This window comes from Neopelma chrysocephalum, unplaced genomic scaffold (genome assembly GCF_003984885.1).
Source record: "Neopelma chrysocephalum unplaced genomic scaffold, ASM398488v2 Primary Assembly neopelma1_26, whole genome shotgun sequence".
Lineage (NCBI taxonomy): Eukaryota > Metazoa > Chordata > Aves > Passeriformes > Pipridae > Neopelma > Neopelma chrysocephalum.
This window is the reverse complement of record NW_020897695.1, coordinates 2,974,314-2,989,224: the sequence shown is the minus strand read 5'-3', so window position 1 is coordinate 2,989,224 and position 14,911 is coordinate 2,974,314. Positions and strand designations below refer to the sequence as shown.

At 35.9% G+C, this 14,911-nt stretch overlaps 1 protein-coding gene across 3 annotated transcripts in view; it reads left to right on the top strand.

Annotated features, from left to right (window-relative positions):
• Positions 1 to 14,911, top strand: part of ANKRD28 (ankyrin repeat domain 28) — a 122,466-nt gene that overhangs the window by 78,403 nt on the left and 29,152 nt on the right. For all 3 annotated transcript variants that reach the window (XM_027675321.1, XM_027675320.1, XM_027675322.1), the window contains exons 5-11: positions 1,787 to 1,987; positions 2,757 to 2,844; positions 5,931 to 6,073; positions 6,777 to 6,989; positions 12,942 to 13,020; positions 13,469 to 13,583; positions 13,990 to 14,072. In XM_027675321.1, the coding sequence (XP_027531122.1) occupies positions 1,787 to 1,987; positions 2,757 to 2,844; positions 5,931 to 6,073; positions 6,777 to 6,989; positions 12,942 to 13,020; positions 13,469 to 13,583; positions 13,990 to 14,072 (922 nt within the window). The remainder of the gene's footprint in view (positions 1 to 1,786; positions 1,988 to 2,756; positions 2,845 to 5,930; positions 6,074 to 6,776; positions 6,990 to 12,941; positions 13,021 to 13,468; positions 13,584 to 13,989; positions 14,073 to 14,911) is intronic.

The window sequence follows — 14,911 nt, the reverse complement described above, 5'->3', positions numbered from 1 at the left end:
GAACAATAGAAGCTCTTTACAACAGTAATGCTTGCAGAGAGGAGTACTGCAGACAAACTGGGCCTAAATGATAACTTCAAGAAATGCAGCAGTGGTCATATTTTTTTAAATGTGGAAGATTTTAAACAAAATGCTAACCAAAGGCAACCAACACACCAATCAGACTCTTTACCCAAAAGGCAATGATAGGCGCTTATCAGAATTCTCTATTTATAAACACAGTGAGTCATAGGGGCCCATAAATGTGGTTGATACATATAGGCACCGTTTTCCAGCTGACAGACATATGTAGGTTTGGGGCTTTAAACATCTGGATTTACTTGTTAAGTAAGGACAGCTGCAATTAAACAAGGGCATTGAAACATACAAAATTGCTGGAATTATGGATTTGGCTGTCAACTGTGCAAGTTAAGGCAACTTCATGTCAAGACAGTCACATTCTAGGCCTTTATATTTTTGTGCACCTGGTGTACATTGCAAATTTAAAAAAAAAAGAAGCCCTAAGTAGATTCACTAATTCTATTAAATTCACTAATTGCATATGTGCTTAAAAATGAGATACATTATTTATACTAATATTATGGTGCTTCCTTCTGCAAAAGGGGTAATAGCTGTTCTAAAATTTCCTTGTTCTGACTATGGTATTTCTTAATATTTGGTTTTAAAAAGACAAGACTTAAAATATAATTAGTTTTTTAAAGTATTAAATCTGCTTCAGTTTCTCACAGAAGAGCTATTCCATTTCTCATTTAAATTACAAGCCTGTGATGCAGTATGTTCACTTTTGTGTTTGTTCCTATTTTCTTTTTTATTGACAGCACAAGAAATTTGAACACTTCAAATATAATTTATTATAGCATAAATAGAATCAAGATTACTTAGCATTATGCTCATAGCTGAGAATAATACCTAGCTGTTGTACCACACTGTAATTCAAAATTTCTAGTAATGACTTGTGGTAACATGTTTTAAGTTCAAAGTGGTAATCAATTATTTGTGTGCTCAGTGACTAAGTTGGCAGTCACCAAAAGCAATTAGTAAATTGTGGAAAGGTCACACAGTTGGTGTAAAATGCAATACTCATCATCATGTTGATATTGCCAACAGATTTAATTTTTTATGCGTTCCAATTGGGTGCACATATTTTAATAGGATTTGATTATCTTCCTGTAAGAATTACAGTGTGATTTGTCAGTTTTTAACAGCTTGTAATTTTACCAAAAGGAAATGAATAATCTTTTTGAGAGATGGAATTCAGTGCAATATTTTAAAACATTTTTCAGGAGTTTTGCAACAATGTATGATGAAACTTTTTGTGACCATGCTCTGTTTTATCTGCGGTTTCTAAATGTACGTTTAATAATCTGTTCTTTTTGCCATTTCTTGACTTTGACAGTTCAAAACTTTTGCTTGGCAGATTGATGAAAATTCATTATAAGTTCATAGTACTTCACTTATCCTTGGCAATGGAAGAAGTCCTAAGTTGGTTTATTGAGCTTTGGAAATCAGTTGTGATGACAAAACAATTTGCCAGGTGGCATAAGGAATTGGATAAAAGACCTGGAAATGGTTGATTTGGTTGAATCCTGTAGGGGGTATATTACTCACGTTCATGAGAACATCCCAAAATTTGGATTTATGTTAAAGTACAAATCTTAAAGTGTGCGATTATGTTTATAAATGAACAAATTGTAAAGAGTTATATTCCTATACTGTCCTTAAATCCAAGGCTGGCATTTCAGATCTTTACTAAGGGACTTTTTTTTTTTTTTGTAAATGCTTTCAGGATGCTGTTCAGGTGTTGTTAAAGCATTCAGCAGATGTCAATGCTCGTGATAAAAACTGGCAGACACCACTACACATAGCAGCTGCAAACAAAGCTGTGAAGTGTGCTGAAGCTTTGGTGCCTCTCCTAAGCAATGTAAATGTGTCTGATCGAGCAGGCAGAACTGCATTGCATCATGCAGCCTTCAGTGGACACGTTGAGGTAAAAGTTAATTTTCTTAATTTGTTTTCCACTCATCATTCTGTCCCTCACATTTGTGATGTTTAGTTTCTCAGTTTAAAATCATGTCTCCCTCATCCCCTGAAAAAAACCCATCTCCTATTTTGTATTTGAATTTGTCTTTTGTTTGCATCTCTGTACAGAGCAGTTGTGGAAAATAAATGTTACATCATCATTTGGAAGGTTATTACAGATTTCACTTTTCTTATGACAGAAGCAAATTTGCTGATATAAGTGGAGTTAAACTAGTAATGGATAAATTAAAAATAGAAAAACTAGGATATTTTTCTATTAAGTAAATAGTGACCATATGGAAAGTGATGTCACTGAAATGTGGAGAAAATACATGTAATAAGCTCTAACTCGCCTAATATTGAAGCTTTGAAAAATGACTGCTGAGAAATTCCCATTAATTGCATGTAGGTAATTGGAGACACATTGGAAATTGGCTTGCTTTTGGGGATTAGCTTTAGTGAATCCCGTAGTAATAACCTGAAGATTCGAAAGATTTCACAGCTTTGCTATACTAAACTGAGAAATGGTTTTGTTGACATCAAGTTTTGTGTTCCTTACAGTCACTTCATTATTGCTACCAGGGTGTGGCAGCCAGTTTTTTCAAGCTTATGAAATATTCAAAACTCAGCATATTTAAATCCTCTAGAAACACATGTATTTTTGTTTTCTTCTATGATTTTCTTTTTCTAAGCAGAGTTTCCCATTATGAATAAAAGATTTCTCTTCTTTATTTTAGATGGTCAGCTTACTGTTGTCTAGAGGGGCCAATATTAATGCATTTGACAAGAAAGACAGACGAGCTATACATTGGGCAGCATATATGGGTATGTACATGTTTCATTTGATTACTGTTTTGGTAGTTAAAAAAAAAGGTCACCTTATGTTTAGTGATTGTATATATTTCTAGGAAAAATTTGCATTGTAAGCATTGAGGTTATCATGCATCTGCCAGAAAACCATTAACAGGATAGATCAAATTGCCTTGTAAATGTGTTTTTTGTGCTGAGAAAAATCAATTTGTTGGAGTAAGAAAAGTGAGGTAGGTAATTTTGTTCTTTAAAAAGGAGGAACTATGTTCTTCAATCAGCAAGTCTAATCACAGGTGAAAAATTTTGCAGTAATGCTAAACAAAAAGTAAACAGTTAATACAAGGGGGACCTGAAACAGGGGATCATTACAGCAACCCTGGGAGTTGGATTTCAAAAGAATATTTCATCCCTGAAACTGCAAATTCTTGCCTTGCCATTCTTATTCTAGGAATGGATAATTATTATTCTCATGGCCTTGATCAATGCACTAGCAGTGCTGTCAAGGTAATGTACTTCATTGTCTTTTATCAGACTTGAAAAGACTTGAATGTGCCAGTAAATTATGAAGTGATCATCACAACATTAATGCTCCTAACTTATAGTTTGAAGCTATATGGTATTGCACTTCAGATACCAGTTCTTGAAACACCAGAAGTTAAAGAGCATTCTTCATTATTGGTCCAACATGCTTTGCAATATTTTGCCTTAGTATTTTTCATGTACTTGTATCTGCAAAGCAACATCTGTGACAGGCTGTCCAACCACCTTACTCAAGGTGGTTATTTGCAGAATTTTGTTGCATGAAACCTGTGTGTGAAATGGCAGAAATCTGACAAGTGTCAGTGAGAGGACAAAAACGTTTTCTTGTTTGTGCTTGCCTAGATGAAGGAAAAGTCTTCTGTTTTTCAGATAAGCTACATTTATGCCACTTGTAGTCAGTGCTATTTCATAGGCTACCAACAGGAAACTCTATTAATGCACAGTGTTTGGGCAGGAAAAATGTAATTTAACTGATGTTGATCAACCTAAATATTCTTATAGACAATAGAGTAGAAAAAACTTTGAAAGTCTTCAATAAAATAAAAAAAAAACCTGCGACATTCTCTTTTACAATTTAGAGCCATTGTGCCTTGCTCCAGTTGTTTGAAGAAAACCTTTAAAGCTTTTCAACCATGTAAAACTGACCACAGAATAAAAAAGTTATGCTTTTCGTCATTCTACTATAAATAACTTTCTAGGGTTATATCCATTGTTTCCCTTCCTTCCTGCTTTTCACCCGGCTCCGTTGCTGTCCAGCTGCAATGCTGTGACTGAAATGGACTAACACTCTTGTGGGCTGGCGTTGCCCTCATTAACAAATTGGGATGTCTCTGCAGCACTTCTCACCTCAAGTACGTTGCTCTTCTGTTTGAGAGTCTTCCACTGATTGCTGCTTGTGTTTTCAATGCAGGTCAGGGATTTTTTTTTGTTTTTATCTTCTCTTTAAAGTTCTTTCTGCCACTGTTCCATTCAGTCTCTCTTCCTTTCACTGCTTTCAGTATCTTCTGTATTTCTGTCTCTCATGTAGGGCTTGTTTTCATTCCTGTCCCCATTTTATTTAGGTCAGAAGATGAGTATCATGTTTGCATTTCTCTTTCCCTTCTTTCCTACAATACTGAAGTAGTTAAGAAGTGAAATATTGCAGCACTTCACATTGCACTGGTAAACTCTTATGTTGTGATCAGTATAATTGGGTAAAATGGTGTTTCGTATGCTGTCGGACATGCAGCATAAAATAAGTATCATGGTGGCTGAATGTTCATAAAAATAGCTTTGTCTGTATTCCATTGGGTAGATACCTCCTATTCAGACTTTTGCGAATTCTCTTAAAAAGTGAAGACCCTGACTTTTTATGAAGCACTTAAACTGAAAGCTGGACTTAATACTTTCTACTTAGGTGTCTGACTGAATAAGTATAAGAATTCAGTATGCCCCCCCCTCACTTCTTTAACTAAGGTAAGGGTGTAACTTGAAAGGCAAAACAAAGAATCCCACATTGGTCTGTATGGGTCAGTTACAAAGGCAAAGCACTAAGTGTATCGTGGTCTGTTAAAGTCATGTACTGCTTTATTCAGCAGACTTTGTCATGATTATCCATATGTTTTCAGTGATGAGTTTTTTGACAGTTAAATTAACAACGGAGCAAGATTGACAGATTTTTTTGGTTACCCCATTTTCATGGCTTCTTAGCAGGCAGTGTCACAACTGCCTACAAGCCAGTGGAAAGCTCACTGCCCTTTGCAGCAGTGGTGTGGTGTTGGGGCCCCTGGCCCAAAGCTGGCAGTGAGAGCTACTGCCCACCACTTCAGGGTGGGCTCCCTGCCTTCCCTCCCCTTTTCCAGCTGGAACTTCCCCATGGTCATCCTTTCCTCATGATCCCAACTCGACTCTTACCCTCCTCTCATTGTCTTAGGAGAGCAGTTAATGCTTTCAAAAGGCTACGGTTCCTCCTTGGATTGTCTGAGTCAGTCTTGAAAACAGAGCTTTGCTAAGTCCTGTATGATTTGGTTCAACATTTTAAATGCTTTGCAAGTAAAGGAAGTTGGACTGGGGAGGATGTGTTTTTATGTCAAAGTAGAATATTTTCTTCTTTTCATGTTTACATAATTTTTTCAAAGTTTCTGCTTAAGATTTAGAAACCTTAACGGGCATGTTTGCAATTGAGGTGAGAGTGGAAATCTGACAGTCACACTGTCTCTCAAGTTGTTAACATAAATTTGCAGTAAATGTTTAATAATTACAAAGTGACTTTGCCTCTCTAGTTCTCAAGTCTTCAGAAAAATCCTGCTGTGTGAACAGAAGACAAGATTGTGTTTTGAATATACAAATTTATTTTTGCAGTATAAATGCTATGATTGTTGGATGTGGTGTGTTGAGGTGATTATGTTGCTTTTATGGGTCATGATAGAATTAGAAAACAAGAACAATTCTTTGTTTTCCAGATTAGGTCAAAATGAATAATGTCTTGATCATGTTATAACAATCGTAGAATTAACAAGTTTGCAACCCTCTACTGGTTAATAAAAAATGATGCTTTATTTTATTTGTCTTTATTATTTTAGGTCATATTGAAGTTGTGAAATTACTCGTGACCCATACAGCTGAAGTGACATGCAAAGACAAGAAATCATATACACCCTTACATGCTGCAGCATCTAGTGGGATGATCAGTGTAGTCAAATATCTTCTGGATCTTGGCGTTGATGTAAGGAAAAATAAAACTGACACTTTTTTTATTGTTTGAAATGCTTTTGTTAGTACTATAGCACACTGTTTATTTAGGGACAGGTTATGGTATAGTGAAAGCATGTGAATGAAGATCTCTGGAAATACTACTTTTTCTGTTATAAAACCACATTCTCCCAGGTAACTTAAGAGCCTTGTAGATTTTGCATAATAATGTGAAAATAAATGTGTATTTAGTAGAGTTTTTTTGTTTGTTTGATATTTCTTGGTCTTAATTCGTTGAAGTCAGGAAATAGGAATTCCGATCCTAGCTCTGCCACACAATCCTTTTTGAAGTGCAGGAAATTAAATGCTTTTGCTTCAGTTTGTAAAATATAGATGTTACTGACTTTCTTACATCACTTAAATTTTGGAAAATACTAAAAATTGTGAGAAACTTCCAACACCAGAGTAAGGCCATATTAATATAAAAATGCAAAATAAATTAAAAGGCTCTACAGTACCTGCACATAGAAAGCATCTTAACAATAAACTCTGAAACTGTGTAAGAAATCTGCATTGTGAATCATATTTTAGTCTTGCAAGGCTGGAGCTTGCAGCTCAAGTTCTTTATTGAGAAGTAAATCAGAATTCAGTAACATGTTGTGTACAACAACAAATTCAATTTCTTTACACACCCATACACCCCCATAACTGATCTTGGGGTTTTTTTTCTCTCATAGATGAATGAACCAAATGCCTATGGAAATACTCCTCTCCATGTAGCTTGTTACAATGGGCAAGATGTTGTAGTGAACGAACTCATAGACTGTGGTGCTAATGTAAATCAAGTAAACGAGAAGGGGTTTACACCTTTGCACTTTGCCGCTGCATCAACACATGGAGCATTGTGTTTAGAGCTTTTGGTCTGCAACGGAGCAGATGTCAATATAAAGGTAGGTATATCCAAAGCCACCCATTCACACCTAAAGATGTAGTACATCTTTATCAGAGATAGTTTTTTCAAAAATATTTGTTATGGTAGCATATAGAGGTTCCCACTGATAGATGGAGTATTTGTATGAAAAATACTGTTGTAAAAATGAGCCATTATGTTGCTTCAAGGAACTTGATCAGAATCTCAGAACCTCAATGGGATGTATTAAATGGCCCAAAAGGATAAAGAAGAAAGATGACGATACTGTCTGGTCAATCTTGATTACATTTAAATGTCAGAATTCTGTATAATTTGTTTTCCCTAGTCTAGCCATGTAAGTAAAAGCAAATAATTTGAAAAAATGCAAAAGAATATGTTTTCTTTATAAATAAATAACATGAATGAAACCAAGGGTATTTCAGAGAAATGTGTATGAACAGGCTAATTACTGGAGCAGTTGAAGGGCTGATAATGTAAGATCCTAGAATAGTTAGTCAGGCAGATTTGGGAAGGGTGTATAAAAATACAAATGTAAGTAGATCAGACCAATGGAAAGGTTTAACAGCTGGTGTTTTAATTACTCCAGCAAAACTTGGTAAGCAGTATCAGTATACCTTTTACATCTGTACTTGGTTGCAGAATATTCCTTATAATCTAGTATTATTGTAGACAAAATTCCTAATACACACAAGCATAAAAACAAACTATAACCTATATCTTTTATTGTCCTCTCTAGTGTGTAGTGTGAAGTCTGGAGATGTGGGAGAGAGATGTGAGACCTCCTATTTTGTATTATTCTGGTAAAGAAAATTTAAACTCCATTCAGAAATATTTAGTGGCAGTATCTGATGCCTTGACAGGTTTTAGGCTAGGGTGATGGAATGAAGAGTCCAAGTGTTCCTTATGCAGAATGTCTAATTGCCTAAACTATCACCCACATGTGATAGGAAGAGAATTATCTGTCCTCTTGTTTCTTAAAAGTTTAATAGATTTATGCTTGAATTTCTGCACAATCTGATCAGAAGGTGAATGTTAGAATAGCTGACATTTCTGTTAAAAATCTTAATGTTTGTTGTTCACTTCATGGAAGCAGTGATTTTCCTGGTGATTCGCCCTGATTTCCAACTAACTAGTGCTAAAATATATTTTTATATTTATTGTTAGCACAAACCCCATAGTCAACTGAAAATTTGGGAGTAGTTTGAAAATAAACTCTTTGATGTGGAAAAATCTTAGATGTATGTGCCTGCTCACTGTTACATATATTTAGATGTGTGGCTCATTTAATGCAAATGTACATAACACAGTTGTGGAAAAATTAATCACCAAAGTGCCCCACAGAAGTAAGGAGCTGTGTCACAGGGTTTATTTCTCACTTGCCCTAAAATATCCAGGTCACAGTCTGTTTATTTTTGTTGCCAGCTTTCTGCTCTGCATAATGTCCCAGACTGGATAAGACTGAGTGTTCAGCACTGCAGCATTGGCTGACTTCTGTCCTACATTCTTGAAACATCATTTCTCAGAAACATGTGGTCTGCCATGAAAATAATCCCACAATGTTAAATATACTAGTGATTACATACATATGTTACTTAGACAAATAAGAACAAAGGAGACCTTACAGCACCTTCTAGGGCCTACAAGAAAACTGGAGATGGACTTTGTACAAGGGCATTTCGTGACAGGACAAGGGGGAATATCTTCAAACTGAAAGAGGGTAGGGTTAGATTAGATATTAGGAAGCAACCGTTTACTGCCAGGGTGGTGAGTCACTGGAACAGGTTGCCCAGCGAAGGTGTGAATGCCCCATTCCTAGAAGTGTGCAGTGCCAGGTTGGATGGGGAGTTGAGCTACTTAGTCTAATGGAAGGTGTCCCTGCCCACGGCAGGGTAGTTGTAACTCGATGATATTTAAGGTCTCTTCCAACCCAAACCATCCTATGACAAATATTACCAAGCCAAGAACTACTGTCTTTCTGTATACAGGGTTGCAAGGGTTCATAACTTTGTGTATATTTCTGACTTAAAAGAAAGAAGTAAGGAGGGCTTCATTTCAGAAAGAGCGTTAGTAGCTTTAGCTGTAGGTTGTTGTAATTAAAATGTGTTGGTTTAGTATGTATCAAAACTGTTAAGTGCATGATTAAGCAAGTAGGACTGTGTAAGGATTTTAAGCTTGAAAACAGCATTTGTCCTGTTTCCTAATCAAGGTGTTTCCATTGTAATTCTTTTAATAGCATTTCTGTGTATTTATACCAGTATGACAGAATTTGGCCTGTAAATTTGCACCTGAAGGTGTGAACAGCCTTACTTGGTATATGAAAATTTATCACTTGCACTGTTGAAAAGTGCAAGAACTGAGGCAAAAGAAAATAATTTCTAAGTCAACTTCTACTTCCCTGGAAAGGCCTATACAGATAAATGTTGGATTAACCAGTCCTTAAAAAAAAAAAAAGTATGTTGTGCAGATAAGAATAAATTGCGGAATTAAAATGAGATGGAATTAGGGCCTTCTTACTATGTATTCAGTGAAACCAGTGTTCTGTTCTATTTCCAAATACTGAGGTTTAAGTTCAAAGTAGTTCTTAAAATGTTTATAAGTTCTATTTTTCATCATAATTATGTTGCTTGTGTAAGCTGGTTCAATAATATCGTCCCATGTACAACTATGTTTCTATGTTGTTAGAGGTAACGGGATATGGGTGGCAATCTAGGTGCACACTAGACAGTACTATTAGAGCACTTTCTGCTGTGAGTGGCAGTGGGGAGAGCAAAAGGGAAACACTCTTATTCTTGATGGCAGATGGAGGGTAAGTTCTTGTGTGTGTCTGTGAGTGCTGGCCTCGTCTGGAGAACAGATTATGTGGCAGAAGATAATAGAACAGTAGAAACATGTTATATGCTTTTTATCACCTCTGTAGGCAGAGGACATAATTTCCTGCTTTTTTTTCATAGCCTTGGCAGTGTCCACTGTAGAACAGTGAATCTTGTTAAGTATTGCTCATTACTGCAGCCCTCTCTCCTCACTATTCAGGATTTCCATGCATGGAAGAACACATTGAAATGAGTATGTAATGGGACAGTATTAATTGTTTTATGGGCCCCTTTGCTGCTTGAAAGTTTGGTGACCTAAATAGAAAAAGTTTTTTACTTCCATTGGTGGTACTAGAACAGAAGAACTGTTGCTAGGGGGAGGTTTCACTCGGAAGAATGCTGCGACATGATAGACCCACATTTCCCTTGACCCTCAGCAAAGCTCAGAAGTTTTGAGTACATTTAATATCTGAGTAATCACTCGATAGGACACATTATGCTGTGTGTTATTTCTGACAACAACTACTGTTCTTGGCAAATTGTTCTTAGCAAAAAAAAATTATCTAAAGTATTTTGTGTATATATTTTCTGTAGTGATATAGGAGACTTGAGTGATCTCTTTCCTATTACCATGTTTAATTGAGGTTCACTGAAGACAACAAAAGTTAGCATTAGCCCATAGCTGTTCTGTCGTGTGCTGTGATCCTGGCTGACCTCATAAAATCACACAGCTGTAGTTAGATTGATATTTAGATAGAAGGCCTTAAAGGCATAAAGAAAGGGAAATTGGAGCAAAAGTTTTGAAGATACCTCTCTTCTTATGCAGTTCAACCTCCTGGCATCTCAGGAAATAGTGCTTTGCTCAATAAATAGCGCTGTCCGGTTTCATTGCTTGAAGAAATAGTTGGTTACTGGTTCTGGCTCTGTATATATCCTTCCCTAGTGACAATGTCTTACAGGGGAATTCTGAATGCAATCCTCTACCTAGCTGTTTGGCTTCAACATGGGAATTATCATCTTCATTTAATTTTATACCAGTTCTATGTTTATATGTTGATAGACAATTGTGTGTTATATTATTCCTGGGCTGGAATGGAACGTGAGACTGTTATACATGAGAGAGGCATTGTGGACAATCAAATCCATTGTCTTAGAAATTTATGTTAAGTGGATTTTAAAGTAAATTTGAACAGTAAATCTATAAATCTGTTATTGATGGTACTGTGGTTTTTCGTTTACAACTGGAAAACGATTTTGTAGCTTATTTTGCTCTTCTTTGCAAGATCTCCCTGAAGTTGTCTTGTGAGGGTTCTCACTTGATGACCGTGCTCTTTAGTTTCTGATACTGTCACCTTAAGTTATTCTTATGTCCTTGTAAGGTACTTTATTAATGTGCGCACTGAGACTTGAATCTACTTTTTTTTCAGTTCCAGCTCCATTTTCTTTCTTTTCATTAGCCTTCCTTTGAGATACAGATTTATTCCATCTCAGCCAGTGAGACTGCAGGCTACTTTATCTGAGCCCTGAAATTCTTCTGTCTGTTACTTCACTAAGCTTAATATGTGATAATTTTTCTTTAAATTAATAGATTCTCCAGGTTAAAGGAGAAAAGTAAGGGAAAGAGACACCAGATGTGTAACAGTTGTTTTAAAGGAGGAAAGTAATTGGACACAGAGAATGTTAACGGTTGGATAAAGAGAGGAGAACTAAACCATAGGGAGAAAGATGAAAGAAAATCAGAGCATAGAGATTGCTTGGGGAAGATGTCACTTATGATGTATTTGGCCTTTTCTTAAGGCCTCTAATGACAGAATTAAAATTGATTGTACAATTGACCCCATTTTCTGTGTTTATTTGCATCTGCTATGATATGTGGATGTTGTCTTTTGGATTATTTATGGTCAAAGAAATCTGCTAGCTGAAAGATCTGGAGATAACTTGTCTTTCATTATCAAGTTTTATTTCTTTCAGTCTAGGTCTGAGAAGACAATGTTTTCCATAATAGCATTGTTGTAGGTGGTGTATGCTGCTCTGTGCAGTGACAAAACTGAAAATTCCACGTCCATCTTTCCCTAAAAGGGTCTCCAGCAGACTTTCAGTAACACATCCGTAGAAGCTTTCTCATTTGGTTTCAATGGGAGAGTAAAGGTGGGAAGTCACTTCTGCACATGACAGCAATTTGTGATATTTCAATGCATATGTTCATATTTTATCTTCCCCCTACCATCTTTGTCCTTTTTAAATTTGTGTTGTATGAACATTTCACAGTCTTCAAAGCCAACATTTAAAATTTAAAGATGCAGTAAACATATGCATTTTAAGAGTCCTTTTATTTTCTTGTCATGTTTGCAATTTTTTGTGTGCATTTGTAGGAACCTTTTCCTGCAGTAAAGCTTTCCCATTACCTGTGATAAAGTACAAGGGGAAAATCATCCTAAAGTAATAATAACAGAAAAAATGGGTTTGTAAGTGCATTGAGATTGAGCTGTTAAAAATTGAAGTTTCCTTATGCATTACTGTTGGCCTACTTAAAGGACATCTTTACTGGGTGAATGAGTAAGTGCACATTTAAATGTGCATTTCAAATGTATAGTACCAATTAGGGTTGAATAGTTTTACCCTGGGATTACTTGTGGTTTATGATAAATTGCTTACAAACATCCCTTTAGAGAAATTGCCAAGAAACACATGAGCTTTTTATCTTCTAATATAATGTGTAATTTAGTCTGTGTAATTCACTCTGTAGGAAATACAGCTACTTTCTTTCAAGAAACAAACTTAAAGCATTGTTTTATTTTAGACTTGGGCAGGGGAAGAATTGGACATAGGCTTTTTGCTAAAGTTGTGTGCTGTCATCATCCTCTTGAGAGTTATCTTAAAGACATAAGTGTGAGTGAGTGGGCATCACTGAGTTGTCACTCACAGCTGGAAGAGTGACTAAGTGCCGCTCTTGTGAAAAACTTGCTATGTCTGTCATGCTGACTTGTCATTGCCAGCGTCTGTCTGACAGAAGTGCATAGAAACAATTTAAAAATTTAAAGGATGGAATAGAGGGGAAACAAGAATGAAAACAACGTCTGTTTTTTTTTTTTTGGTCCGTTCTGGTGGGTTACTGTTATTGGCCATAAGTAAACACAGGGGTTGTTTTTCTTCTTTTCCAGAGTAAAGATGGGAAAACACCTTTGCACATGACAGCGATCCATGGTAGATTTTCAAGATCCCAAACCATCATTCAAAATGGTAAAAAGGGGGAGGGAGTAGTTCTGTCATCAGCTTTCCAGTGTTACGGATATTTTTGTCCTCTTGTATTGGTAGCAATGTACGGAATTTTTTTTCAGATGCAGTGTCCAGTAACAGACCAGTTACTGATGAATCTGGCATAGCTGCTTATAAATTTTGATAAGTTACACTGAAGAACTGTTTTTCTTTCAGAATGTAGAAAAATATATAGATTTCTCTTCCTGGGTTGTAGAAAGTTTGTCCCAAATGGTTTCATAATACAGTGCTTTTCTCTATTCTTCTTGTTATAACTACCTAATACAACTGAAAGCTGTGTAGGGTTTAAATCCAAAGCAGTTATTCATTGACTATTATTAATGTTCCTTAAATTATCATCAGTGCTATTTTTCTAACAAAGGTGTCTGTATGCCTGCATATGTTCTTACTTAGTAATTACTTTTTATTATAGGAGCTGAAATAGACTGTGAAGATAAGAATGGAAATACCCCTTTGCACATAGCAGCTAGATATGGCCATGAGCTATTAATCAACACACTGATTACGAGTGGTGCTGACACTGCAAAGTAGGTAACTTTACTGACATGAATGCAAGCGGAGAGAATTTAGAAATGTGTTTATTATATTAACAAGACTAGTATGATTTTTAATATCATCTTCAACTTGAAGTCGGATTATCCTGTACTGTACTTTAAAGTAGCTACTCAGTACATCACAGTTTGTACCAAGAAAAAGAGAAATAGATTTTCCTTTTATGTATTTGAAGAAAAAGCTTTGAAAGTTTTAATAGGCTATTGTACTGATTTAGTGCATTCTGATAGCTTGTAAGAAAGCCTTTAATATGTGAATTTAGCTCAGTATTCTAATTAGGCAGTTTGCTGAACCCACTATGCATGTGCACTTTGCACACAATCATGTTTGTTTTATTTTACTTGTAATGAAACTGTGATACCTGATTATGGTGTATCTTAGGCGGGGTATACATGGGATGTTTCCTCTCCATTTGGCAGCATTAAGTGGATTTTCAGACTGCTGCAGAAAACTCCTCTCATCAGGTAGGACAGTTTTTTAAATTCTTACACATGTTTTGCACTTCGTTCTTTATTTCATAGAGTAGCTTTTAAATAAATCTTAGTTTAGTATTACATAAAAATCTTTATAGTTTACTAGTAACCTGGTGCTTGTTTTTTAATGGACAGTCCAGAGTTAAAGTTAATGCAAACGTTTGCAGAAGTAATTAAAAAAAATCATCAAAATTGTAATAATGTGTTTGTAAGTTTTTTAATGTTGTGTTTGTGCATTTTGAGTTGGCTACAGAGGTAGGATGACTGGCTCAAACTATAATGAAACTTCAAGGAGAAAGACTGATGTTCTGACTTCATAGAACATCCTCCTGTTTCTCTTCCATGATGTTTTTAGCTTTGTACAGATCAGTCTATTCCTACCTATTCCCGTAGTGGGCACCTGATAGCTCTGAAGACTCAGTGGACTGCTGCATTAAGAAGCTGTTGCACTGGTGGTGTGTTGTTAATCACAAGCAACTGCTCTTTTCCTTCATCACTTGACTCCTCCCTGAAGTTGTGGAGGTTTTAAGGTCATTACTTCCCTCCTTGGCCAGAGTCTGATGTGAATTCTAAACTCTTTGAACCATTCCAATTCTGAGAAAGTAGATTTGTCCAAAGGGAACTTCAGGAACAAAAGAAAAATAAGAATAAACTAAATGGTTCTGTATTAATCTGAAGACACTTAAGGTTTTTTGGAGAGAAGAGAGTTGGGGAAAAGGAAAAGTAACAAGTTGCTTCCCCAGCTTTATATTTGCTTGTTAGGGAAGCCTGGGAGAAGAACTAAAAGAATATAACTAAAATTACCTACTGGTAAGGCTTTTTATTTACTG